The sequence below is a fragment of the Hordeum vulgare genome, chromosome 7H (genome assembly GCF_904849725.1).
Source record: "Hordeum vulgare subsp. vulgare chromosome 7H, MorexV3_pseudomolecules_assembly, whole genome shotgun sequence".
NCBI lineage: Eukaryota > Viridiplantae > Streptophyta > Magnoliopsida > Poales > Poaceae > Hordeum > Hordeum vulgare.
Window position 1 is genome coordinate 83,297,790 of NC_058524.1, and position 26,680 is coordinate 83,324,469.

The following is a 26,680-nucleotide window of genomic DNA, read 5'->3' on the forward strand; positions in this document are numbered from 1 at the left end:
CAAACACCCAAACCAAAACCAAAAATCCCAAAGTGATTGAGCATCACTAAAGAGATTGTTCCTGTGTGGAACCGACGCTTGTTACCATTGAAGACTGTGCGTCTTCCAGACGGTTAGGTGTCACTGGTCTAGAGCATCCATCAGTAAATTATGGATTGTCGGGTAACAGAGTTTGTGAGGGTTTGGAAGTCTTCCCTGAAGACTTACCACGAGTGTTGGGTGAGGACTGTGTTTCCTTAGCTCAAGGAGAATACGGTAAGGACTTAGTGTCGTGGTACTGTGTGTCCTTTGGTTTAAATACCGAGCCGCTCCAAATCAGACGTACGACTGTTACAACAGTTAGAACTGGGTCAATAAATAACTGTCTTCACCGCATACCTGGTTTTATTTCCTCATTTACGTGTTGATGAAAATGGTCGTTACTGTTTGAAGAATTTGACTCAAGACTTTCTCAATTTCCTCATCGCAAATTCTTCACATCACTTGTTCTTCACGTGCGTATCCTAATCACTCTACTAGCATTAAGTGGTTGTTTCATTTCATCATCATGACCATGCTTTTGCCATGTTACGCCTACGCCTGAGTACTTATTCCGCTGCAAGCTGTTCGTGACTTAGCAATTTCCTCATAGGAAAATTCCCGAGTGTCGAATTCATAAAAATTGCCTATTCACCCCCCTCTAGTCGATATAACACACTTTCAATATAAAATCACAATTGTTTTGTTTCATATCTAAATCAAGCAATTTGATTTTCTATATAAAAAACATAATTTTATAAGAGATCTTTGCAAAGAAAAGGAAAGAATCTTTACATTAGGTATCATATTTGTAGACATGTTTTCTCACACAAGCAATACGGGCCTAACTTAACTCAACCTTGATTCTACAAGTTCTATACAAAACCAATAGATTTGCGAAATTTACTCTCTTAAATATTGAAGATGGATTGTCAAAAAGATATGCATACATAGGAAGGACAAATTTGAAGTAATATTTGGTTGAATTGGATCCTATTTCTTTTCACTAGATAGATTGGTCAAGACCATCAAATATTAGTTAACATTTTTTGCCTACAAAGGTGATAGGGTTAGAGCATTGAGATGCCTTTCCCTAGGACTAGAGGACCGGGAAGGACGCACCTCTTGTGTACTAGTTATCAAAATGTGAGCGTGAAACTTTACAAGCTAAAATAGGGAATGACAGAAGATAGAAGTTTGGTTATTTTTGTTTGTGTTTGTGTATTTTATCAACACCTAGTTAATTAAGAAAGTTATACCTAATACAACAAACAAGACACTGATTAATTGCAAATTTTGAAAAGGGCTCAAATGGTATGACCCCTCTATTACCCCAGAATGGAAGGGGCCCATTGTGAATAGTGATTGTATGGCCAATGATTACTCATTCGTTTCAAAATACTTTGCATATTAGGGTTTATTAGGACAAGTTTTAATCCAACAATTATTCTATTATTATTATCTATACTTTATGTAATGTAAAATGGTTGACATACATTCATATTCATAAAGTACTTTTCTCTAATTACGATTACGAATAACAAAAATCGCATATTAAATAGCACAACTAGTGGTCAAAGCTTTGTCCCAACAAACCTATTACTCGCTTCCCCCCTTTGCTCGAGAAGCTTGGTTGGGTTCCCTCCCCCCCCCCCCTCTTTGCCCGAGAAGCTTAGTTGGGTTTATAAGGAATTTTTGTCATTGATTTGACTAATAAAACGTGTATAATATGAAACAAAATTTATATGGCCAAACGGAGAGTGCTTTTGTCCGTTTGGGTCGGCCGCCCGCTCGGCGTTCGTTCAGTTTAAGATTTGGATCGACATTGCATCCAACGCCTGTGGCCCATATTTGCCAGCATTGTCGGCTGGCCGTCCTTTTTCAACAAATATGCACACATTTTACATTATTTGACAAGCAGATATATAAAAAATAGCATAGCTCCAAAACCAAATAAAGCATAGTTTTCAAATAAATAATCTAGTTTTTACAAACCAAATAGAAAATAAATTGTCTCAAATACATATGAAAAAAGATACATCTATTGGTTGCCAACATGAGCCCACATATGCTCAACCAAATCATTTTGCAGATGCATGTGAGTTTCTCAATCACGCATTTCGTAATAAAGTTGGTTGAACTGTTCAAATGTTGTCATTCCTCCATGCTCAGACACAACATTCTCACCCTCGAGCTGAAACCCCTGATCGTAGATACATTCCGGACACTCATCTTCTATGATCATATTGTGCTTAATCACAAAAGTTGTCATCACCTCTCATAGCTTCTTGGTACTCCAAGACCTAGCAGGGTACCAAATGATGCCCCATCGAGAATGCAAAACACCAAAGGCACGCTCGACGTCCTTCCTAGCACTCTCTTGCTCTTGGGCAAATCTTTTTCTCTTCTCTCTGACATGGTCGGAGATTGTCTTCACGATAGTGATCCATTGAGGATAGATACCGTCATCCAGGTAGTATCCTTTGTCGTAGTTGTGGCTGTTGATGGTAATATTCACCAGTGGGTTGTTGCCTTCCGCAAGCCTTGCAAACACCGGAGAGCGTTGAAGCACGTTGATATCATTATGTGATCAGCCATGCTGAAAAGAGAGTGTCTGATCCAGAGATCTTGTTAGGCCACGAGGTCAAGTACGACAGTGCAAGTCCTGACATGACCCTTACTGCCCTTGCCAAGAGGAAGGGCGGTTCTTCCACTCCCAGTGCATGCAGTCTATGCTGCCAACCATCTCTGGGAAGCCCCTGCTGGCATTCATCGCCAACAAGTGGGTTGTATCTTCAGGAGTCGGCTCTCTCAAGTACTCATGGCCAAACAGAGCAATCACAGCCTTGCAGAACCTGTACATGGACTCTAGACATGTAGACTCGCTCATAAGGACGTACTCATCAATGAGATCATCGGGCACTCCGTACACAAGCATCCGGATGGCTATAGTGCATTTCTGGTAAGATGAGAAGCCAATCTTTCCAAGGGCGTTCTCTTTGCACTCGAAATAGTTATTGTATCCAACCACCCCCTCTCTAATACGGTTGAAACATGCCTAGCAATACGGAAACGCTGTCGGAATTTCTGATGTTTGAACAACGGATTGGTTGTGTCAAAATAGTCCTTCCAAAGAAGGAAATTACCGCTCTCTTGGTTACTATTCAATGTCGGAAGGTGTCCCGGGATTGAGCCACAGAACAACAACCGCTCGCTATTAAGGTGGTGATGGACCAACACGGCAGCTAAGATCTCCTCATCATCATGAGACGAGGAATCGCCAGAGTCACAAAGGAAATTGTGGAAAAATAACTCGTCGGCTAGTCCATTTTGTACCTTGGCAAACCGTCGAACAACTTGCGGGTGTCGTCGAAGGAGTTGGCCGGCGAAGAGACGTGTGCCTTCCTTGGACCAGGTGGTTGGCCTCGAGAAGTCCCGACGACGACGATGGTGGTGGCGGCGAGGCGGCGACGTTGGGGGGAGGTGTGTCGGCACAGGCAAATGGGCGGCGGCGTCGACGCGACAGAGGTGGGCGAGGGTTTAATATCGATATGGGTGGGAGAGGAGGATCAATGTGCCACTGACTAGCGTGCGAGAAGAAGCCGTAGGCGGACCCCGTGCGCGTCCGTCTCCTGTCGGCGCCGACGCAAATCAGACTCGAAAATGGGTCCAAAATGAATCGGCAGGCGGACGAAAAATGGACGTGCGTCCGTTTGAGTTGGCGCATTGGGCCGACATTTCTGTCCGCCGCGACCCAAACGGACGCGCGTGGACGAAATGGGTTAGCGCGTTGGAGTTGCTCTAGAGTATACCCCATGAAATATTTTGAAACCTATGAAGCAGGGCTACAGTAACAACTAACAAGAGCACCGAAAGGCGTGCCGTGCCTGGTGCTCAGAGCTGGCATCCTTCTGGCAGCACCCCAATGGCAATGGCCTGCTCCCATCCCATTGGGAACGTCCATCAGAACCCGGCGTGCGTGCGCGCGCATGCATCGCCAAAGCCGCACAGTGCCGCAGAGCGTGGTGCGTTGCATGGCGAGGTCAGCTCCGTTCAGGTGGCCTGCGTACCTTGCCTTGCAAGAGACAAGTGGCTTGCCAAGTACGCGACGGGGGACTCCCCAGCGCAGTCCATCTGACTGACAACAGGACACCTCCTCCCACCCTCCGTCACAAGATCTCTGGACAAAATCTAGGATCTGCCACCACCGCCCGCCCAGCCAGCCAGCGAGCGTGCGCGAGGCCTCCGCCTCTGGCCCTCCTCTGCCTTGCAAAAAGCCGACTGGCCTTGCACTGTTGGCTCTGGGCGTTGCCATGACATGCACCCACATGAGAGGAGCCCAGAGCAGCAGCGCCACCGCTTCTGCCACCACTACCACCAGCAGCAGCAGCAGCATGCCACATCTTTTCCACGCATCGTCGATGGGATTGCACCCGGCAGAGAGAAGCCAGCCCATTCAAGATGAAGCAAGCAAAGCAAAAAAATTACTACTGCACGCACAAGTATTCTCAACAGTTCATCATATTTTGATTCGTTGCTCTATTGTTTTAGGCACCCCAGGTTTTTTACATTCCAGACAAAGCTCACACAACATCCAGGCCAATATCTGCAAGCAGCTAGAGATAGCAACACAATTTGACACAATTACAAGCACATGGACACGGAAGAAGATGCTCCAAAGTTGGAACATGCTATAAAGATAGCAGCAGGAGCAAGCAAGCAAGCAAGCAAGCAAGCAGAGGCACTCCACTTCTCTCGGTAACTTATTTGATGCAGGCAGACGGCTTGATTCATGGGGACTCTGGCCAGTCGAAGCCGGCAAAGCCTTCGCCTTCGCCGAACCCGCCGCCATAGAACCTGACCTCGAGCCCCTCGAGGGCGTGGTCGTCGTGCCACAGGGCCTCGGCGGCGAAGTAGTCGTCGTCGTCCTCGTCGTCCATGAACTCCTCCCATGAGTAGATGGAGTCATCGTCGTCGTCCGAGTCGTCGGAGCACTCCTCCAGGAAGCTGTTCTCGTAGCAGTCGTCCACACGGGGGCCCAGGATCTTCAGCCCGGGGTACTTCTCCTGCAGGAGCTTGTCGTCCACGCCCCAGCAGCCGCGCAGGTCCAGGAACTTGAGGTCGTGGCACCGGGACGCGATCTCCACCACGGCGTTGGTCGCGATCAGCATGTACCCAATCTCCAGGTGCCGGAGCTTCGGCATGCTGCCGGCGATGGCGCGGGCCTCGTCGTGCTGGCACACCTTGCCGGCGACGTCTATGGGGTGCATGACCCGCCGGAGCCCGACGAGGGACTTGCAGTTCTTGCCGAACGCCTCCAGTGCACGCGCGCCGATCTTGGTGCAGCTGCTGACGTCCAGGAATGTGACGTTGGACAGTCTTTGCGCAACATCTTCCACTATGCAGTCGCTGATCTCGCTCCTCGGAAGCTCCAGGGTCTTGAGAGATCGCGCACTTACAAAAGCAAACACTGTAGGGTCAGTACGGTTGAACAAAATATTATTGATACGGTCACTGGTAAACAAAGTATAATTGATACTATGATGTATATCCCTGTTCTCATAGGATCCATAATTGAAAGGTAACAGAGATATTTCAAAATGGTCACAACCTGCTCGATCAAATGCTATGCAGCGGGTATGAACTGAGTTTCTAACATTCATCATAATCAGAAAGTAGATTGAGCCAGAAAGAAGGGGAGCGCTGTGGAGTTGGGGGATGGTTGGTGATACCATTTTGAACATGTTCTTCTGCACTGCACACATGTTCTTCTGCACTACACACATGTGCAGGATATAACACCATGCTCGCAGCATTCATCACTATCAGAAAACACATTGAGCCCAAGGAGTATTATTGTGCTAGCAACTTGACACCACCACCTATAACCCTGTATTTATGGATTGATGCACGGGAATGATACTACTCCATTTGCATCTGTGCAACTGAATTAATAGTTTACGAGAATTCAGCAATAATAGAGCGGACCTTATTGTGTAAAGACAAATACAGCAGCAAGGCAGGTAAATTTGGAATCAATTACATAAGGTAATTGTTTATATTCATTAGCACATGATTCTCTAATGAATAGACGTATTAGCATTCATGCCTTGCAGCATTTCTTAGAGATTTGGGCCCTCGATCGTTCGATCATGTCATCCATCCGATCTCCGTCTTCCATTTTCTTACCGCATGCACTAAAACCCTACACATACACCCTGCGCCCTTTCGTCTACCGTGGACACCACTCTCTTACTTCCCGCCCCACCTCTCCGTCGACCTCACCCTTCTCCTCCCTAACCGCCTTAGTGATGCAACTCCTATAATGCAATCACAAAGCCATGATATTTCACCTGCCACTATACCTTGTGGCAACCTAAACCATATTTTGCACAAGAGCCTTCCTGCATTATGCAAGGATGCTGTCGAATCTGAACAAGCACTACAGCAACATGCACATTCCCACCAGCTAATGGTTCACAACTAATAAAACTAATATACCGTTCCCATCTAGGTTATCAAATCTTATCAGAGCAAAGCATCATCAAACATAAAAATGATTTCGACAGAAGGACACTACTTACTGGTTTGCGATGAAGGTGAACAACGAGTCGCTTGGAAGCCCGGACACGCTAATGCGGCGGAACGAGCCATCGCTGCGAGTGACGAGCGTATGAACCATGCGGGCGAGCTGGTCAGGCTTGTTCTGCTGCTGGCTCCACTCCTGGATGTCGATCTCCTGCCAGCAGTAGGGACCTGAGACCACCCGGCTCCAGGATTTGCAAACCCGGGGAACCACGGTGAGCATCTCCTGAAGGGAGAGGTTGCGGAAGATGAGCCCCAGGGCATCTGGCAATAGGTCCTCCCAACATCTCTGCTCACCGTGCTCTTCCATCCCTGATCCTTCCAGGACTGATCATGCAAGTTGTATGATCCACCTGTTTCAGGAACAATCATACATGAATCTCCGATAAAATCTCCTTAGTTCACATAGTTGAAGGCTTGAAGCAGCACATTCAGAATTTCGAGGTGACTCACATTAACAGTACGAATGTGCTTTCCTATGGTATGAAAAAAAAAATCCAGATAACCAACATTTATTTCGAGATAATAAATTGCCAATATGGCAAGACCACCATAAAGGAGCAGCTACCAAGGTACAGGAAAAATAAAACCCAGCGATGACGATAAAATTCCCAGAGGGAAAAAAACACACCAGGACGAACACAACTGCAAAGCTTCCCCTGAGCTGCGAAGAGAGAGGTCGCACGCTGCAACTTCAACAGAACTACAGGAAGAAATGAGGTCGAACCGAGGGGAGATGGCCGGGAGAAGGGGAGGAAAGATGAGCTTTCTTTTACCAGTCCAAGAAGCAGGCCAGATATGGCAGAGCGCCTAGAGCAGCGCACGCGGGCGCTAAAAATAGCACCCCCTCTTGGCGCAAAGCGGGCCGGTCACTGGTAGCGAGGACCCAAATCAGGAAACCTATCCATCCAAGAACCAAACGCTGCTGCTAGAGCAGCAGCAAGATGCGAGCACCAACCAAAAGCCAGCCCAGCCAAGGAATTAAGCTTTGTTAAGCATCGCCTCACTCGCACTCACACCAACCAGCGAGTGCCAGGAGCGAGGAGAGGACGCCGCGCGCAGATCTAAAGCAGCGCCCTTCGCCAGGGAACGAGGAATTCGAGAAAGCGTGGCGCGCGGCAACTGGCGGCGCCAACCTATATACTACGCCGGCCTACGCTGGTGGCCTCTGGACGCGCGCTCGCGAGAAAGAGCGCAAAAGCTCGGCCGGCCTTTCCCGTCCATGATTTCTTTTGTTCTTTCGCGAAAGGAGAAGGGAGGCGAATAAGAATAAGATGGAGAGAGACCCGTCTTTTTCTTTCGCCCCTCCCCGCCTTGGCGAGGATTCGCTCGCGGGATGGCCGGGAGGGGGAATGAACAACGTTGACGCCGTGGGGAGGGGGGTGACGGGCCGGCTCGTGGCGGCGGCGGGGTGGCTGGACGGGAGGGAGGAGGCTTACCGGGCCGCGGCGGAGGTGGTGGCGGTGGCGGTGGCGACGCTCCTTGGATCTGTGGAGGGCGTCTCGGTAGGGAAGGAGGAGGGGTGTGGGGTGGGGAGGGAGACAGAGTTGAGTGTAACAGTGGAGGGGTGAGGTGGTCGGCGAGAGGACCGGAAAGTCTTTCTCCTTTTGTTGCGCGCGCGTGCCTTTTGCGGTGCAGCGGGGATGGAAAACGCGGCCGGGCTGGAGCGGTTCTGAAGCTGAAAACGTGACGCGACCGCAGGTGTTCTAACTTAAAACGTGATGCGCTCAAACGAAGGGGCCATGGATCGAGCGAGCGAGTCATGATTTTGTTGACGAGATTGCTGACGTTGACGCAGGATTTATCTGTGATGCTGCGGTGTGTGTGGGGTAGATTTTTTATTCCAGATTCAATGATACTCCCTCAGTTTCTAAATACTCTTAAGTCTTCATATTTTTTTATATAGACTACATACGAAACAAATTGAGTGAATTTATGCTTTAAAATATGTCTATATGCATCCGTATGTACTCCCTCTGCAAAGTAAGGGCTAGGTGCAACTGAATAGGCAATCAGCAGAATGTCTTATAAAGCGGACGTCTGGGTTTTGGAAAGTGTCGTTAAACCACAACTTTAGCTCGCGGGTTCGGTTGCTCTTATATTAGTTTACAAAGAAAGTATTTCGTAGTGAAATATCAAAAAAAAAATATTTAAAAACAAAGAAAGTACATGACAGATGTGTTCTAAATTAATGTGGGATCAAAGTGCTATTATGTTTCTATGGCTTTTTGTGTTTGCATAAAGGCTTTCTAGATATGTTTTTGTTCCTCCAAATTTTAACTATTACTTTCCTAAGTAGGAGTAGATATGTTTTCCTAATGTCATGCTAGTAATATTCGTCAATACAACTGTCCACCTTGATGCGATTTTTTGATTTAAAAACACTCGAGACCTTTACTCGTCTTAGGGCCCAACGTTATGTCACGTTCAGTAGTTGTTCGTCATGCGAACAATTAGAGAAATGTTCGTGTTGACAAAGAAGTGAAATTCAATGCTAACATCAAAGGAGACAAAACAGAAAATATCTACATATCTATGCTCCTAGCAAATTATAGTAAAATAAAGTAAATATGATTGCAAATTTCTAAACGACGTTTGACATAAAAGAATTTCAAATTTCAACCATCACTTCCCTAACTAGGTTTGTTTACAACCATGCCCCCCACCCTACTACCGCTCCCTTCCCGCGGTTTTCGGGTTTGAAAATGATTGGGCACTTGTGGCCCAACAATCCAATGACCTAGGATTTGGCCCATCATCATTCAAACAGTGTGCTTGCTTTAGCCATCGCCATCAAGCGGTCGTGCTTTGCATTCAAAATATGGCAACATCCCATCTCCTCGCATGCAATACACCAATACGAGGAAATAAGGTTCCTATCCAATTAGGGTCTTAGATGCGCTGTCATCTAAATCCTCGAGTGAACAGTTGAATAAATGTTCTCTATTGAAAAAAAGGATTCACGGTTGCCATTGAAAGAGACAAAAACACAAGATGCTTTCATGCATATGGTTCTCGCAAATTACAGTAATGTAAAGTAATGTAAACGACTTTCACGATGGACCTTTTCTTCAAATTTTAACTATGGTTTCCCTAACTAGATTTGTTTCTGACCATGTCCCACTAGTCATATTCATCGGGAAAACTGTTACCCTTCCCATGATTTTCCAATTTGAAACTGCTTGAGCCCTTCGCTCGTCTTGAGACCTAACAGTTGAAAATATTTTCTCGAGGCAATAATAAATTGTTTATTATCATATTTCTTTGTTCATGATAATCGTTTATTATCCATGCTTGAATTGTATTGATCGAAAACACAGATACATGTGCAGATACATAGACAACACGGTATCCCTAGTGAGCCTTTACTAGACTAGCTTGTTGATCAAAGATGGTTAAGGTTTCATAACCATAGACATGAGTTGCCATTTGATAATGGGATTACATCATTAGGCGAATGAAGTGATGGATAAGACCCGACCGTAAACATAGCTTATGATCGTATCACTTAGCTTATTTCTAATGCTTTCTTCATGTCAAGTATCTGTTCCTAAGAGCATGAGGTCATGCAACTCCCTCACACGAGAGAATGCCTTGTGTGTATCTGAAAGCACAATTTCTCCCTTAGGTAGTTTTGTTAATTAATAATAACATATGTATCATTGAACTAATGATCTTATCCAAGTATATTTCAGAAAAGTTCAAAGATGCACTGGCTAAAGGATTGTGAGGAGAAACCCCTTGATGCAACGAAAGCAATAGGATTGACTCAAGCTTCAAGCAAGAGGACTCTACATTTTACATTTGTGAGAAATCACTTTTTAGTTCATAGGAAAGCCAATACTATTAAAAGGGGGTGAGGTATTATGATGAATTGGTTGCTCAAATGCTTAGAGATAGCCACCAAAAATACTCAACATTTCTCTCACAAAAATCTCTGTCCCAAGCCAACACAACAAAATTGGTGCCACCAAGTTTCCCGTTCGGCCCTACCGATTTTCCCAGTGATAGATCCTTTGCCAAAGCCTAATATCTTGGTACCACCAAGTTCCACATCGGTGGCACTGAAAGTCACTGACCAACTCTCTGGTTTCTCTATTTCAAGAATCGGAATTTCCGAGATTGAAATCGGTACCACCGAGATTTGGAAACTGCCCTAGGTCGTCGTATCGATACCACCGAGATTCATATATCGGTCTCACCGAGAATTCAAAAGTTGCCATATTTAGTGCAACTCGGTACCACCGAGATTCATTTCGGTGTCACCGAGTTGGGCAATAATGTTGTAATGGTTGGATTTGGGGGATGCCTATATATACCCATCCAGCTCCTCTCGTTCGTAGAGGAAGCACTCACAACACACACACTTGCGAGATCCATTTTTCTAAGAGAGAGAGCCACCTACTCATGTGTTGAGATCAAGATATTCCAATCCATTCATTTGAAACTTGATCACTAGCCTCCCTAAGTTGCTTTCCACAAAATCAATCTCTCCTACCCATGCCAAATCTGTGAGAAAGTGATTGAGTGTTGAGGAGACTATCTTTTGAAGCACAAGAGCAAGGAGTTCATCGTTCTACCGCAACTATTACCTTTTGGAGGATGGTGCCTCCTAGATTGGTTAGGTGTCGCTTGGGAGCCTCCTACTTCATGTTGTAGAGTTGAACCAATAAGTTTGTATGGGCAAGAAGATCGCCTACTTCGCAAAATCTACGTGAGTGAGGCTAGTCCCGTGTGGACGTAAGCCATGATGGAATAGACAAGGGCGCTTCTTCATGGACCCCTTGTGGGTGGACCCCATCCGTGCACTATAGGACTCAGCTTTTTTGTTGTGTGCCATAGCAGACTACAAAGGACTAGGTCACGGACGACAAAGACCTTTGTCGTCTGTTGGCTGACGACCCAACTTTCGGCACTGAAAGTCACGGTAAAGACATTCTTTGTCGTCTATCAGGAGGCAACGAACAGCAAAGATCTTTGTCGTCGGTCTTTCTAGACCAGCAGACGGCAAAGGGGCTAGACAACAAAGAATAGCTGATGAGGACATCGATACCATTGTTACACCTGTTATACCTAGTGGACCAGTTACTATAGCTCGCACACGCCAATTGAATTACCAGGTACTTTCATTTCTTAGAAATCCTTCTAATGTTCTTGAACATATGATGCTGCCCAAATTAGATACTTTTGTTTTTGCTTATGAATGAAGGACCTAGCATTGACAAGGAGGATGACCATTGGAGCGGGATCAATCATGGAGGGGAAGGTGCGCAAGTGGGAAAGAACAAGGGAGCTTCCAGTGTTGATTTTCGGACTTTGAAGCCACCATAAGGAAAGCATGAAGGCTTGGACAAAATATACAAGATGTCACTTCATAAATTTCGTCCATGGGCTACTATAGGTGTCGCATCACCTTATTTTTGGGCCATGACCAAGTAATTTCAAAATACTACCACATATGTTGTTTTTAGAGTCCGTGTGTGTGTGGAAACCGAGTTTAGGGTCGTTTTCGGACCCCCTCCTCCAAGGGTAACGAAAATCCCTCTCTATTCCCTTAGGGCACCGTTTAGACTTGGGGTTTTCCAAGATTACAAGTTCGTCATAGCTGCAACTTTACGTTCTTTGTTTGTGTTCTACGACCAGACCAAGACGTCATAGAACTCCACTTTCATCAATAAAGCTTTCCTCTTATATTCGCAATATCCAGATTATAATTTCAGTTTCTTGCCTGTTCTTTGTTTGTGTGCAGGAAACAAACCCTCGTGGTCAGGTTGATCGTGCTCCGGCATGGTCAATAACCTCTAGAAGTTGGTTTAGCGATTGCTAAGGCGCGACATCTTCGCATGTTCGTAGTCAGATCGTCAAAGTCTACTCCACCAAAAACGATAGCCACGATCTCATCGAAAGACAGGGACAACTTCGCATCTATCAAGTGGTATGAGATTTCCACATTGCTCGGTGAGATTTTCGTAATTTTTCATAGTTTAGATCGCATCTGTTCCTACTACCCATAGTCCACGAAAAATCCAAAAAATAGGGATAGTTCATCCTATCCGAACCAATCTGAGCCTTTTGCAATTTTATGTTCGGTATTTTGCTTTGTTGAACTTGCGGTTGCATCGTCGTGTCAAGTTACTGGTCTTAGAGTCTAGTCCTTCAGACTTTCAAGTTCTATTCACAAGTTGTCACGCCGTCGCCGCCCCATCTTCGATCTCGCTTCCACCCACCACTATCATCACCGCTGCCATATAGCATCACCCATTATTATTGTCATCATTACCATCTATGCCACCACATATCCGCCACCAACCCGAGTCCTTTACATATTAGGTGTCATTTTGAGATTTCTTTGTTTTCGGTTTCACGTTTCCTTGCGTGAGTAGGTTTCGAAAAAAAAGTGTGGCACACTTTTCAGAGTGGTCTTTAGGCCAAAATTTCAGCGGGTGAAAATATTTTTTCCCTATCCTTTTTTTAGGTTGTCCACGGTGTTTTGAGACACTCACCATCATAGTGATTTTTTGTCGCAATTTTTGGTCGTCGCAGCCCCGAATCACTCCAAAAACATAGTCAAAAAAATTCATGTATGTCCTGTTTTTAGTCCTTCGGAAGAGTTTTGAGACACTCGCCACTATAGTGATTTTCTTAAAAAAAACCAAAAAAATCAGAGTGGCTCTTCCCTTGATTATGTGTAGCGTCGTGATTTTGTTGGTGTTCTAGGCTCGCGTATCTAATACGGTCTAGCCTAGGACGAGCATGGTACCGTCGTTGAGCGTCCTTTCAACTTTGCATCTCTGAAATGATTATTGCTGACCCTTTTTGCTACCATATTATAAGCCTTCCCAGCTCCACATACATCTACATCATGTGTTTGACACCACCTGGCAATCGCTCTATCCAAGCTTTGAGAGTTTTGACTACACCGGTTGCCGATCACCGCATGCTGTTGGGTAAGAATTTGAGATTTGCTTGATGGATTTGTGACACACCACCACCACCACCACCACGAAGCTATTGTCGTCTTGAGTCCAACAAGCTTGAGTTTGCTGAATTCAGAGCTCGTATGGGAAAGTTATGGTAGTTCCGGGCAGGTTTTCTCTCTCAAGCGGAAGTACCACTGGGGCAGAGCGGTAGTACCACTCTGACAGTACTACCACCCTCCCTTGCTCGCCTCTCTTCTGCTTATCTTTTCTCTCTCGCATCGTGGGGGCATTTTCTATTTTTGGGCGAAAGTACCACCCATGGGGGCGCGGTAGTACCGCTCCAGCGGTACTATCGCCCACCTCTACCGCTCTCACTACCGCTTAGTAAATTCTTCTGGTATCTTGCCTCCCCTCGACTAGGCTAAGCGTAATTACCACTCTCTACATGATAGTAGTATCGCCCAAGCGGTAGTACCGCCTAGGTGCATAGTACTACCGCTTAGTTGAATCGTTGGGCAGAATAATGACCAGATTTCCTCCGACTATTTAAGGGGTTCTTCTTCCCCAATAGTTTATTAATCCGTTGAGATTGTATTTGCCCCCCACTGTTGACCTTCTTAGATCTTGCTAACTCTCCATCCCTCCAATGATTCTTGCTAGTTGTTGAGGGAAAAGAGAGAAGAGATCTAGATCCACATTTCCACCAATCACTTTGTCCACTATGTGAGGGTAACCCCTTGGATCTTAATCTTGGAGTTCTTTATGAGCTCCTTGTTCTTCCTCTCATATTCCTCCATAGCTTTTGTTGTTTTGGAGGGATTTGAGTGTGAGGGACTTGATCACTTCATGTGTTCTTTCCATTGCATTCATTGCATCAGTTTGAGTTATCCACGGTGATACGTGGAAGTGAAAAGTTGAGAAGCTTATTACCCTTGGGTGCTTGGTACCCTAGAGATTGTTCTTCGTGGATGCTTTGGCGTCCTACAAGCTTGGTGGTGCCTTGGAGCTCAATCATTGTGGTGTAAAGCTCCGGGCAAGCTTCGAGGTCTCCAATTAGGTTATGGAGATTGCCCCGAGCATTTGAGGTTACCTCAAAGCCATATTCCATTGTGGTGAAGCTTCATGGTGTTGTTGATAGCCTCCAATTAAGTTGTGAAGATTGCCCCAACCTTGTTTGTACAGGTTCGGTGACCGCCCTCAAGGGGCCCTTAGTGGATTCACGACATCTTGCATTATGCGAGGGCATGAGGATATTACGGTGGCCTTAGTGGCTTCTTGGGGAGCATTCTGCCTCCACACCGCTCCAAACGGATATTAGCATCCGCAAGGGTGTGAACATCGGGATACATCATCGTCTCCGCGTGCCTCGGTTATCTCTTACCCGAGCCTTTTACTTATGCACTTTACTTTGTGATAGTCGTATTTTTTCTTGTTATATATCTTCCTATCACTTAGTTGTTTATCTTGCTTAGCATAAGTTGTTGGTGCACATAGGTGAGCCTAGTTGTTTTAGGTTTTGTGCTTGACAAATTAAACGTTAGTTTTATTCCATATTTGGTCAAGCCTAAACCATAATTATTTTAAAGCGTCTATTCACCTCGCCCCCCCCTCTAGGAGACATCTACGTCCTTTCACCGTCTGTCCCCAACAACAACAAGAACGACATCAACGAGGCCCGAATTTTGTGGGACGAGCACGACATGTGGCTTCCGACTAAGCACAAAATTCTGGTGTTGTTGCTCCTCCTGCTTCTCCTGATGCTACTACTAAGGTTTCTGTGGCTGAGCAAAATGAGGATTATGATGGTGATTACAATGATGAGGGATAGGTTGCCCCAAATTAGCACCAAGGACAACAACCACCATCACAAGCACGAGGTCATCCACATGGATACAATCGTAATGGTAGGGCTGCACAACCCCCTCATGTACGGGAGCATGACCATCTCCCTAAACTTAAATTGAATAGATATTCAGACTATTTGAAATTGAATATACAAACGCAAACTAGCATGATTAGATGTGGTATTGTTGAGGACAATGAAGATATGCTTGCACGTTTTATGTGTGGATTAAATAGAGATATTCAGACTATTTTAGAATATAAGGAGTATAACACTATCGCTTGTTTATTCCATCTTGCTTGTAAAGCTGAACGTGAAGTGCAGGATCGATAGGCATTGGCCAGAACTAATTTTTCTGCAAGTCGCACTTCATCCTGGATGCCATGAACCTCATATGCTTCCACACATCATGCTGTGGCACCACGTATTTCAGCTACTAGCTCTAGACAAGATAGCAGGAAACAGGCACCTGCCCCACCTTTCGCCAAGAGCACACCTTCCGGGCCTGCATAGAGCGCGTCTTCATCCGTTGCTGCCAGGGTGGAGGTCACTATGTGAGAGACTGTCCATCCAAGCATGTGATGATTGATACTAAGGATGGTGGATATGACTCCGCTAGTGATTATGATGAGGATATTTGGCTCTTCTTGCCAGTGATGAACAGGGTGTCGACGATACTAAATAGGAAACACAATACATGGCCAGTGATTACGCCGATAGGTACGAAAGTTTAGTTGTTCAACGTGTTTTGAGTGTGCACATAACACAGGTTGAGCAAAATCAGCTGCGCAATTTGTTCCATACAAAGGGAGTTGTGAAGGAACGTTCTATTCGCGTCATCATCGATGGAGGGAGTTGCAACAACTTGGCTAGCATGGAGATGGTGGAGAAGTTGTCTCTCACCATCAGACCACATCCTCATCCTTATTACATCCAATGGTTCAACAACAGTGGCAAGGTTAAGGTAACATGTATTGTTCGTGTGCATTTTTGCATCGCTACATATTCTGATTATGTTGATTGTGATGTGGTACCCATGCAAGCATGCTCTGTTTTACTTGGTAGACCATGGAAATTTGATAAAAATTGTGTACACCATGGTAGGACAAATCAATATACTCTTGTTCATAAGGATCATAATATAACCTTGCTTCCTATGTCTCCTGAACATATTATGAAAGATGACGTTGCTAGAGCTTGTAAAGCAAAACAGGAGATAAATAAGAGTGAAAATCAAATTGTGGCAAATGAATTTGCACAACACAATAAGCCTAATACACCATCATCTAGCATTGCATCTGAAATAAAATTAAAGAGTGGATGTTTACTTGCTACTAAATCTGATATTACTGAACTAGATTTTACAACATCTATTTGTTATGCTTTTGTGTGCAAAGAGGTATTATTTTCTTTCGAGGATGTGCCTCCCTCTTTGCCACGTGCTGTCACTAACATCTTGCCGGAGTTTTCTGACGTCTTTCCACAAGACATGGCACCGGGATTACCACCTATTAGAGGGATTGATGATCAGATTGACTTAATTCCCGATTCATCACTACCCAACCATGTTCCATATCATACCAATCCAGAGGAGACGAAGGAGATTATGCGTCAAGTACATGAGCTACTCGACAAAGGTTATATACATGAATCCCTTAGTCCTTGTGTTGTTCCTATTATTCTAGTGCCAAAAAAGGATGGTTCATCGCGTATGTGTGTTGATTGTAGAGGCACTAATAATATTACTATTCATTATCGTCATCTTGTTCCTAGGCTAGAAGATATGCTTGATGAATTAAGTGGCTCTACAATTTTCTCCAAAGTTGATTTGCGTAGTGGATACCATCAAATTCGTATAAAATTGGGAGATGAATGGAAAACAACATTTAAAACTAAGTTTGGATTATATGAGTGGTTAGTCATGCCTTTTGGGTTAACTAATGCACCTAGTACTTTCATGAGATTAATGAACGAGGTTTTACGTGCTTTCATTGGAAGATTTGTGGTAGTCCATTTTCATGATATACTGATTTATAGTAGATCTTTGGAGGAACATTTGGAACATTTGCGTGCTATTTTTCTTGCTCTGTGTGATGCACGTTTGTTTGGTAACCTTGGGAAGTGCACCTTTTGCACCGACGGAGTATCTTTTCCTCGCTATGTTGTTACTCCACAGGGAATTGAAGTTGATAAAGCCAAGATCGAAGCTATTGAGAGTTGGCCGCAACCCAAAACGATCACACAAGTGAGGAGTTTTCTTGTCCTCGCTGGTTTCTATAGGCGTTTTGTGAGAGATTTCAGCACCATTGTTGCACCTCTCGATGAGCTTACAAAGAATGATGTCCCTTTTGCTTGGGGTACCGCACAGGAAGAAGCCTTCACGGTATTGAAAGATAAGTTAACGGATGCTCCTTTACTCCAACTTCCTGATTTTAATAAGACTTTCTAGCTTGAATGTGATGCTAGTGGAATTGGATTAGGAGGTGTGTTATTATAAGATGGTAAACCTCTTGTATACTTTTCTGAAAAATTGAGTGGGCCTAGCCTGAATTATTCTACTTATGATAAGGAATTATATGCTCTTGTTCGGACTTTGGAAACATGGCAACATTATTTATGGCCCAAATAAATTTTTATACATTCTGATCATGAATCTTTGAAACATATTAGAAGTCAAGCAAAATTGAACCATCGACATGCTAAATGGGTTGAATTCATTGAAACTTTCCCTTATGTTATTAAACACAAGAAGGGTAAAGAAAATGTTATTACCGATGCATTGTCTCGTCGTTATACTATGCTTTCATAACTTGACTTTAAAATATTTGGTTTGGAGACCATCAAAGATCAATATGTGCATGATGCTGAATTTAAAGATGTGTTGCAGAATTGTAAAGAAGTGAGAACATGGAACAAGTTTGTCATTAGTCATGGATTTGTGTTCTGTGCTAACAAGTTGTGCATTCCAGCTAGCTCCGTTCGTCTTTTGTTGTTGCAGGAGGCGCATGGAGGAGGATTAATGGGACACTTTGGCGTGAAGAAGATAGTGGACGTACTTGCTACACATTTCTTTTGGCCAAAGATAAGACGAGATGTTGAGCGTTTTGTTGCTCGCTGCACTATATGTCAAAAAGCGAAGTCACGACTCAATCCTCATGGTTTATATATGCATTTGCTTCTACCTAGTGTTCCTTGGGAGGATATATCTATGGACTTTGTTTTGGGTTTACCTCGAACAAAGAAGGGTACGGATAACATATTTGTTGTCGTGGATAGATTTTCAAAAATGGCACACTTCATACCATGTCATAAAAGTGACGATGCTGCTAATGTTGCTGATTTGTTCTTTCAAGAAATTATTCGCTTGCATGGTGTTCCAAATACAATTGTTTCGGACCATGATGTTAAATTTCTTAGCCACTTTTGGAGATGTTTATGGGCTTAGTTGGGGGCTAAATTACTTTTTAGTACTACATGTCACCCCCAAACTGATGGACAAACTGAAGTATCCAATAGATCATTGTCTACTATGCTTAGGGCTATTTTGAACAATAACTTGAAAATGTGGGAAGAATGCTTGCCTCATATTGAATCTTCTTATAATCGTTCATTGCATTCTACTACTAAGATGTGCCATTTTCAAGTTGTATATGGTTTCATACCTCGTGCACCTATTGATTTGTTTCCTCTTCCATCTTCGGAGAAGGTTAATTTTGATGCTAAACAACGTGCTGAATTGATATTAAAAATGCATGAGGTAACTAAGGAAAACATTGAGCGTATGAATGCTAAGTACAAACTTTCTCGGGATAAGGGTAGAAAACATGTTGTCTTTGCACATGGAGATCTTGTTTGGTTGCATCTGCGTAAGGATATATTTCCTGATTTGCGCAAGTCAAAGCTAATGCTATGTGCTGATGGTCCTTTTAAAGTGTTAGAGAAAATAAATGATAATGCATATAAACTTGAGCTGCATGCATAGTTTGGGGTTAGTCCCACTTTTAACGTTGCAGATTTGAAGCCTTATTTGGATGAGGAAGATGAGCTTCCATTGAGGACGACTTAAATTCAAGAAGGGGAGGATGATGAGGACATCAATACGATTGTTACACCTCCTATACCTACTAGACCAGTTAGTAGAGCTCGTGCACGCCAATTGAATTACCACGTACTTCCGTTTCTTGGAAACCCTTTCTAATGTTCATGAACATATGATGATGCCTAAATTATATACTCTTATTTTGCTTATGAATGAAGGACCTAGCATGGACAAGAGGATGGCCATTGGAGAGGGATCAAGCATGGAGGGGAACGTGCACACGCGGGAAAGAACAAGGGAGCTTCCAACGCTGATTTTCACAATTTGAAGCCACTATAAGGAAAGCATGAAGGCTTGGACGAAATATACAAGATGTCACTTCATAAATTTCGTCCATAGGCTATTATAGGTGTTGTGTCACCTTATTTTTGGGCCAGGCCCATGTAATTTCGAAACACTAACACGCAGGCTGTTTTTATAGTCTGTATGTGTGGGGAAACTGAGTTTAGGGTCATTTTCGGACCCCCCTCCTCCAAGGGTCATGAAAATCCCTCTCTATTCTCTCATATATACAACCCTTAGGGCACCATTTAGACTTGGGTTTTGTTTAGATTACAAGTTCGCCATAGCTCCAACTTCACGTTCTAAGTTTGTGTTCTATGACCAGACCAAAACGTCAAAGGACCCCACTTTCATCAATAAAGCTTCTCTCTTTTATTCGTAATATCCAGATTGCAATTTCAGTTTCTTGCTTGTTCTTCGTTTGCTTGCAGGAAATAGACCCTCGTGCTCAGGTTGATCGTGCTGTAGCATGGTCAATAACCTCTAGGAGTTGGTTTAGCGATTGCTAAGGCGCGGCGTCTTCGGACGTTCGTAATCGGATCGTCGAAGTCTACTCCACCAAAATGATAGCCACCATCTCATTGAAAGACAGGGACAACTTCACCTCTATCAATAGGTGTGAGCCCTGTTAGGTGGCTAAAGAAAGCCTTTGCCGCCAGCTGCCACATGCCAACCTTTGCCGTCATCCTTGCCTGGTCTTTGTCGTCTGCCTGTGGGCCTACCAACGCCAGCCCCTTTGCCGTCAACTACCACGTGTATCCCTTTGCCATCTGCCCGAGCTGGTCTCTGTCGTCTACCAGGGGGCCTACCAATGACAACCCCTTTGCCGTCTGCGAGAGCACGCCTTTGTCGTATGGTAGTGGATGGTAAAATGACCAAATGGGTCAAAGCTGGTGCTCCCAGATTGAAGAGGTTGCTGCCACACGTCAGCTTTGCCATCGACTCGCACACGACAAAGTGCCTATATTACCCCTATTTTTTCTGTTATATCCATGCATTTCACAAGACATATATAATATATATAGTTCACAACACATATCTGATATATAGTAAGCTAGGCCAGATCGAAAGAACCAATACATATTAAAAGAGGCAATACATAGAAAGTTTAACATTGTTCATACATATATACATATATATATATATATATATATATATATATATATATATATATATATAGTTCCACATTGTTCATCAACACAAATCAAAACAAAAACTAAGCACTCCAGCAATTCTAGCTTCCATGTAGTAAATCATATCTGCAAAATGGGAATAAGAAAGTTAGAATAATAAGAAGAAGAAAACTAGAAGAAGAAGAAGAACAGTATATGGCAATTTTGAGCTTAATATGTCACTTTGGAGGAAAATAAGATAAGTATATGACATTTATGAGCTAACCAGGGTTATGGTACCATTTTTACCTAACTAAGCTAATTATGTCATTTTGGAGGAAAATAAGGTAAGAATATGCACATTTATGAGCTAACCAAGGATATTATGCTATTTTTTTTACCTAACTAAGCTAATTATGTCATTTTAGAGGAAAACAAGCTAAGTATATAACATTTATGAGCTAACTAAGGTTAGTATGCCATTTCTCACCTAACTAAGCTAACTATGTCATAAATGAACTAAATAAGCTAATTATGTCATTTTGGAGGATAATTAGCTAAGAAGAAGAAGAAGAAGTTGATGTGATGAAGAAGGTGAAGAAGTAGTAGTAGCAGTAGCAGTAGTAGTCATAGTAGAAGAAGAAGCCTAGAAGAAGAAGAAGAAGATGATGATGATGATGAAGAAGAAGAAGAAGTAGTAGTAGTAGTAGTAGTAGTAGTAGTAGTAGTATAAGAAGAAGAAGAAGAAGAAGAAGAAGAAGAAGAATAAGAATAAGACTAGAAGAAGAAGAAGAAGAAGAAGAAAAAGAAGAAGAAGAAGAAGAAGAAGAAGACTAGAAGAAGAAAAAGAGGAGGAAGAGGAAGAAGAAGAAGATGATGATGATGTGATGAAGACGATGATGATGAAGAAGAAGAAGAAGAAGAAGAAGAAGAAGTGGTGGTGGTGGTAGTAGTAGTAGTAGTAGTAGTAGTAGTAGTAGAAGAAGAAGAAGAAGAAGAATAAGAAGACTAGAATAAGAAGAAGAGGAGGAGGAGGAGGATGAAGAAGAAGATGAAGAAGAAGTAGTAGTACTAGTACTAGAAGAAGAAGGAGAAGAAGAAGAAGAAGACTACAAGAAGAAGAAGAAGAAGAAGAAGAAGATGATGATGATGATGGTGATGATGTGATGAAGAAGATGAAGAAGAAGTAGTAGTAGAAAAAAAAGAAGGCTGGAAGAAGAAGAAGAAGAAGAAGAAAAAGAAGAAGAAAGAGAAGGAAACGAGTAAGAAGAAAGAAAGAAGAAGCTCATTCTTCTTCTTTTATTCTTTCTTTTTCTTCTCTTTCCTATTCTATTCTTTCTTTTTCTTTTTATGCCATTTTTGAGCTTATTATGTCATTTTGGAGGAAAATAAGCTAAGTATATGACATTTATGAGCCAACCAAGGTTATTATGCCATTTTTGACCTAACTAAGGTAATTATGTCATTTTAGAGGAAAATAAGCTAAGCGTATGACATTTATGAGCTAACCAAGGTTATTATGCCATTTTTGTCTTAACTAAGCTAATTATGTCATTTTAGAGGAAAACAAGCTAAGTATATGAAATTTATGAGCTAAACAAGGTTATTATGCCATTTCTGACCTAACTAAGCTAATTATGTCATTTTACAGGAAAATAAGCTAAGTATATGACATTTATGAGCCAACCAAGGTTATTATGTCATTTCTGACCTAACCAAGCTAATTATGTCACAAATGAACTAAATAAGCTAATTATGTCATTTTGGAGGATAATTAGCTAAGAAGAAGAAGAAGAATAAGAAGAAGATGATGATGATGTGAAGAAGAAGTGTAGTAGTAGAAGAAGAAGAAGAAGAAGACTAGAAGAACAAGGAGAAGAAGAACAAGACTAGAAGAAGAAGAAGATGATGATGATGACGATGGTGATGTGATGAAGAAGATAATAAGCAACAGAAGAAGAAGAAGAAGACTAGAAGAATAAGAATAAGAAGAAGAAGAAGAAGAAGAAGACTAGAAGAAGAAGAAGAAGACTAGAAGGAGAAGAAGACGACTAGAAGAAGGAGAATAAAAAGAAGATGGTGATGATGATGATGTGATGAAGAAGATGAAGAAGAAGTAGAAGAAGATGAAGAAGACTATAATAATAATAATAATAATAATAATAAGAAGAAGAAGAAGACGAAGAAGAAGACTAAAAGAAGAAGAAGAAGACTAGAAGAAGAATAAGAAGAAGAATAATAAGAAGAAAACTAGAAGAAGATGATGATGAAGAAGAAGCTCATTCTTGTTCTTCTATTCTTTCTTTTTCTTCTCTTTCCTCTTATATTCTTTCTTTTCCTTTTTAGGCCATTTTTTAGCTTATTATGTCATTTTGGAGGAAAATAAGATAAGCATATGACATTTATGAGCTAACAAAGGTTATTATGCCATTTTGACCTAACTAATCTAATTATGTCATTTTATAGGAAAACAAGCTAACTATATGAAATTTATGAGCTAACCAAGGTTATTATGCCATTTCTGGCCTAACTAAGCCAATTATGTCATTTTGGAGGAAAATAAGCTAAGTATTTGACATTTACGAACTAACCAAGGTCCTTTACTCCTTGGTCAGGCTGTTGTTGAAGATTTCATTGTTGTTATGCTCTTGTTCTTGTTTGCAGTCTGTATGATAGCATGTGATTTGTTGGAAAATCACGTTTAATCCACCTCTTGGAGTTCTAGCATGTAAGCTCTCACGAAGATAGTTGGAGTATAGTGTTTTGTAGATTATATGTAGTTTGCCGATATACCCCTTTGTCATCTTTGTGGGTTGATGGGTGCTTCTCTTATTCTCCCTTTATATCCTATGTAGTCATTTTTAATTTCATGTTTGTTCTAGTAGTTTTAACGCTGCATTTGGATGTATGTATTGGCGGCCTCCATATTGTAATGGTTACAATTCCAATTTAGTCAGGAAATTGTAATATACTTGAATACGAGTTTGGTTGTTTGGATGTTTATTGAATTGGCTCACGGAATCGTCCTGAGGTTTCAATACAGAATCATGTTTGGATGTACAACTATGTAAATGCATAGCAACATGAATATACCCATTAAAACAATAGTTGTACGACTATAATTGGATGATTATATAGCAGCTTTTTCTTCTACAGTGACATAAACGATATCTTTGAGACCACACTTCATATGCAACATCATGCAAAGATCATAAAAAATTATTTTGGTTAAGCGCAACTCATCATAGCAAGCTACTTCTAACCCATTATACATTTCTTTCAGCAAGTACTTCCTATGAACATACCAAAACTCATCATCACTAAAGCATCCTAAAGTCTTATGTACTCTCTGTGTACTAAGATAAGTTAGGCCAAGACAAACTGACTCAACATACATCGTGGTCATGATTATCCTTTTCCCTTTTCTTCTTTTGTTATCTTTGATAACGGAAGTAATCAAATGCATTTGTGACATGATGCAACTACAATGCACATATAAAATCTTCATTTTCGTCTAAATTCAGTATAACTATGCATCATTTAGTATATACCATATGGACCAGCAAGCGTTATATCACACATAAGCAAGCATCATATCCATGAGGCCACCACATAAGCATGGATCAAAGAACAACATAAGCATTCATCAGACCACATAACCATGCATCATATCTACTATCTTGTTGGTGCACAAAATTGCATCATGTCGATACCTTAGATCAACCTAGAGGGTTCCAATTTTTGAGCCAACCTGCAACAAAAAATATAACAATGGTTAGCGAATGAATATGAACAAGAGAACCAGGGGAGGGAAGGAGAAGAACTAGAGGGCTAGCTTCCTAGAGGAGGACGAGGAGCTAAGGAAGAAGGTGGAGGAAGAAGGGGAGTCATTGTGATAGACCAAGATGGGGTGCACTCATGATTATGGCCTGCGCGAGTGAGGGCTTCTATGGCCATAGAAGATGAGGCGGCAGAGAAGTAGCACCGAGGGAGAAGAGATGGAATCCAGTAGAGGGCCACCACGGGTCCATGAAGGAAGGGAAGGGGCGGCGATGAATGGGACTACAACCATGGGGTTGCAAGTTTCGATGGGATTTGACGGCAGCGAGTTGCTCCGTGGAGAAGGGAAAGGGGTTGCTTCGGAGGAGGATAAGGATCGGCAACATGGGAAGAAAGGAATAGAATGTCGGGAACGATACCTCCTCAACCTTGGAGGATCTGCCTGGGCGCCGTCGTTGATCTGGTTGGTGCCGCTGTCTCTCTTGATCCCTTCCTCTCTCTTGTTGCGGAGAGAGGAAAGAAGAGGCCAAAAATGTTACTTTTTGTGGGAGTGAGCCAATTTGGCCGAAATCATAGGTGCGGGTGAGTGTATTGCCATGATGGGTGGGCGCATGCGAGCAAACCTGGTTGCGTGTTTGTTTCCGTTTCAATGTGTTTATTCAAAGTACATCCAAACACCTATATTGGGCCTAGCTCAATACAAAATCGAATTCAACACCCCAATATGGCCATCCAAACGCAACACTAGTAGAAATTAGAGAGGGGGTCCCTTTATCGAAATAGGTGGTATAATAATCCTCAATATGGCTCCAAACCGAATTGATCTAAGTAGGTGGTATAATAATCCTCAACGCTGCAAGTGGTTCCACTACACGGTGTCATCCTTGATGTGAACTTTTTAGTGCCCACAACGCAACACCACCTCCTCGACGTGCATCCAAGTGTAGAGATCTCCAACCGGACATGTCATAGCCTTCCTACACAATACAAATGACACGAGGAGGGGGGCAGAGTGGCGGCTCCCATAATAGTATTTCCTTTCATGGCTCCAAGAGGCGCAGTTGCTTAAGGTAGTGACGATGACCAATGACTAAAAAGACAATTAGTATAGTGAACGTCACAAAGAGGTTTCCTCTAGCACGACAATGGCAATAAGTTAGTTCCCCTCAAGGAAATCGGCAGCCACACGAACCAAGGAATCTTAGGACAAGTTTTCTGATTTCTTGTTTGGGCTTCTAGAATGAGCTATCCGTAACACCTTATTCTAGAAGTCATTTGGTTGGGCTTCTAGAATAAGCTTATTAGGGGTAACTTCTTTCAGCTTATTCCAAAAGCTAGCAAAAGAACCAGCCCTTATCCTTTCGGATATTTGCAGCTTCGTCCTCCAACTGTATCAAATTTATGCAGAATTCACTCCATCACACACTCAAGCAATCCAGATTTCCAGACTTTTAGTTTAGCCCTAATATTACACATTATTCCTTAGTAAGTCCTTGTTTTGTACATAATAATCAAACAAGCCGTTGGTGATTTTTACATCACTCTCTCGTAAGTATTGGTGAGCAATAACCGATGATTTTGTGGTGAAAGGGTAGATGAGCAAGTACCAAAAATATTATTACTGAGGGGAGCGGGGCCTCAAGTTGTTTCATAAATATAAGAGAAGAACATAAAATAAAATATAGAACTAACCTTATGGATTAACGCTCTCAGCTTAGTACGGAACACTAATAGGGTGATGAGAATGTAAGGCATAGAATTATGCAGAGTGAAAGAATACGATGATACAATATGGGCTAAGCTAGTGATAAAGTCAATAGGCCAATTAGCGACAGATATTGTCTTGTATTCTATGGATTGAAAAGGACGGATATGAATGGAAGGAAGAAACCAAAGTGGTGCACATTGGTCGGCGGTGACAAAGACGTCGATGCATGTCTTGAGGTTAGAGAACTTTTTAGCTCGACGCTCTTGCTCATAACAAAATTTCCTCCACGATGCCTTGAGAGAGATATTTTTCTGTAATGCATGGGTTTTTAAC

General features: G+C 42.7%; 1 protein-coding gene across 3 annotated transcripts; it reads right to left on the minus strand.

Moving 5' to 3' along the window:
• Nucleotides 1-4,521: 4,521 nt before the first annotated feature.
• On the minus strand, nt 4,522-8,200 carry LOC123408839 (F-box protein FBW2). 3 transcript variants are annotated; one of them, XM_045101881.1, is made up of 3 exons: nt 8,043-8,200; nt 6,603-6,956; nt 4,522-5,472 (listed from the first exon to the last, which is right to left on the minus strand). In XM_045101881.1, exons 2-3 carry the CDS (start codon nt 6,911-6,913, stop codon nt 4,809-4,811), a joined length of 975 nt encoding a protein of 324 aa, XP_044957816.1. In that variant the 5' UTR covers nt 6,914-6,956; nt 8,043-8,200; the 3' UTR covers nt 4,522-4,808. The 3 variants fall into 3 exon arrangements, with proteins under 3 accessions (XP_044957816.1, XP_044957817.1, XP_044957818.1); XM_045101882.1 differs by lacking the exon at nt 8,043-8,200 and adding an exon at nt 7,380-7,860; XM_045101883.1 differs by lacking the exon at nt 8,043-8,200 and adding an exon at nt 7,235-7,337.
• Between the last annotated feature and the right edge of the window lie 18,480 nt (nt 8,201-26,680).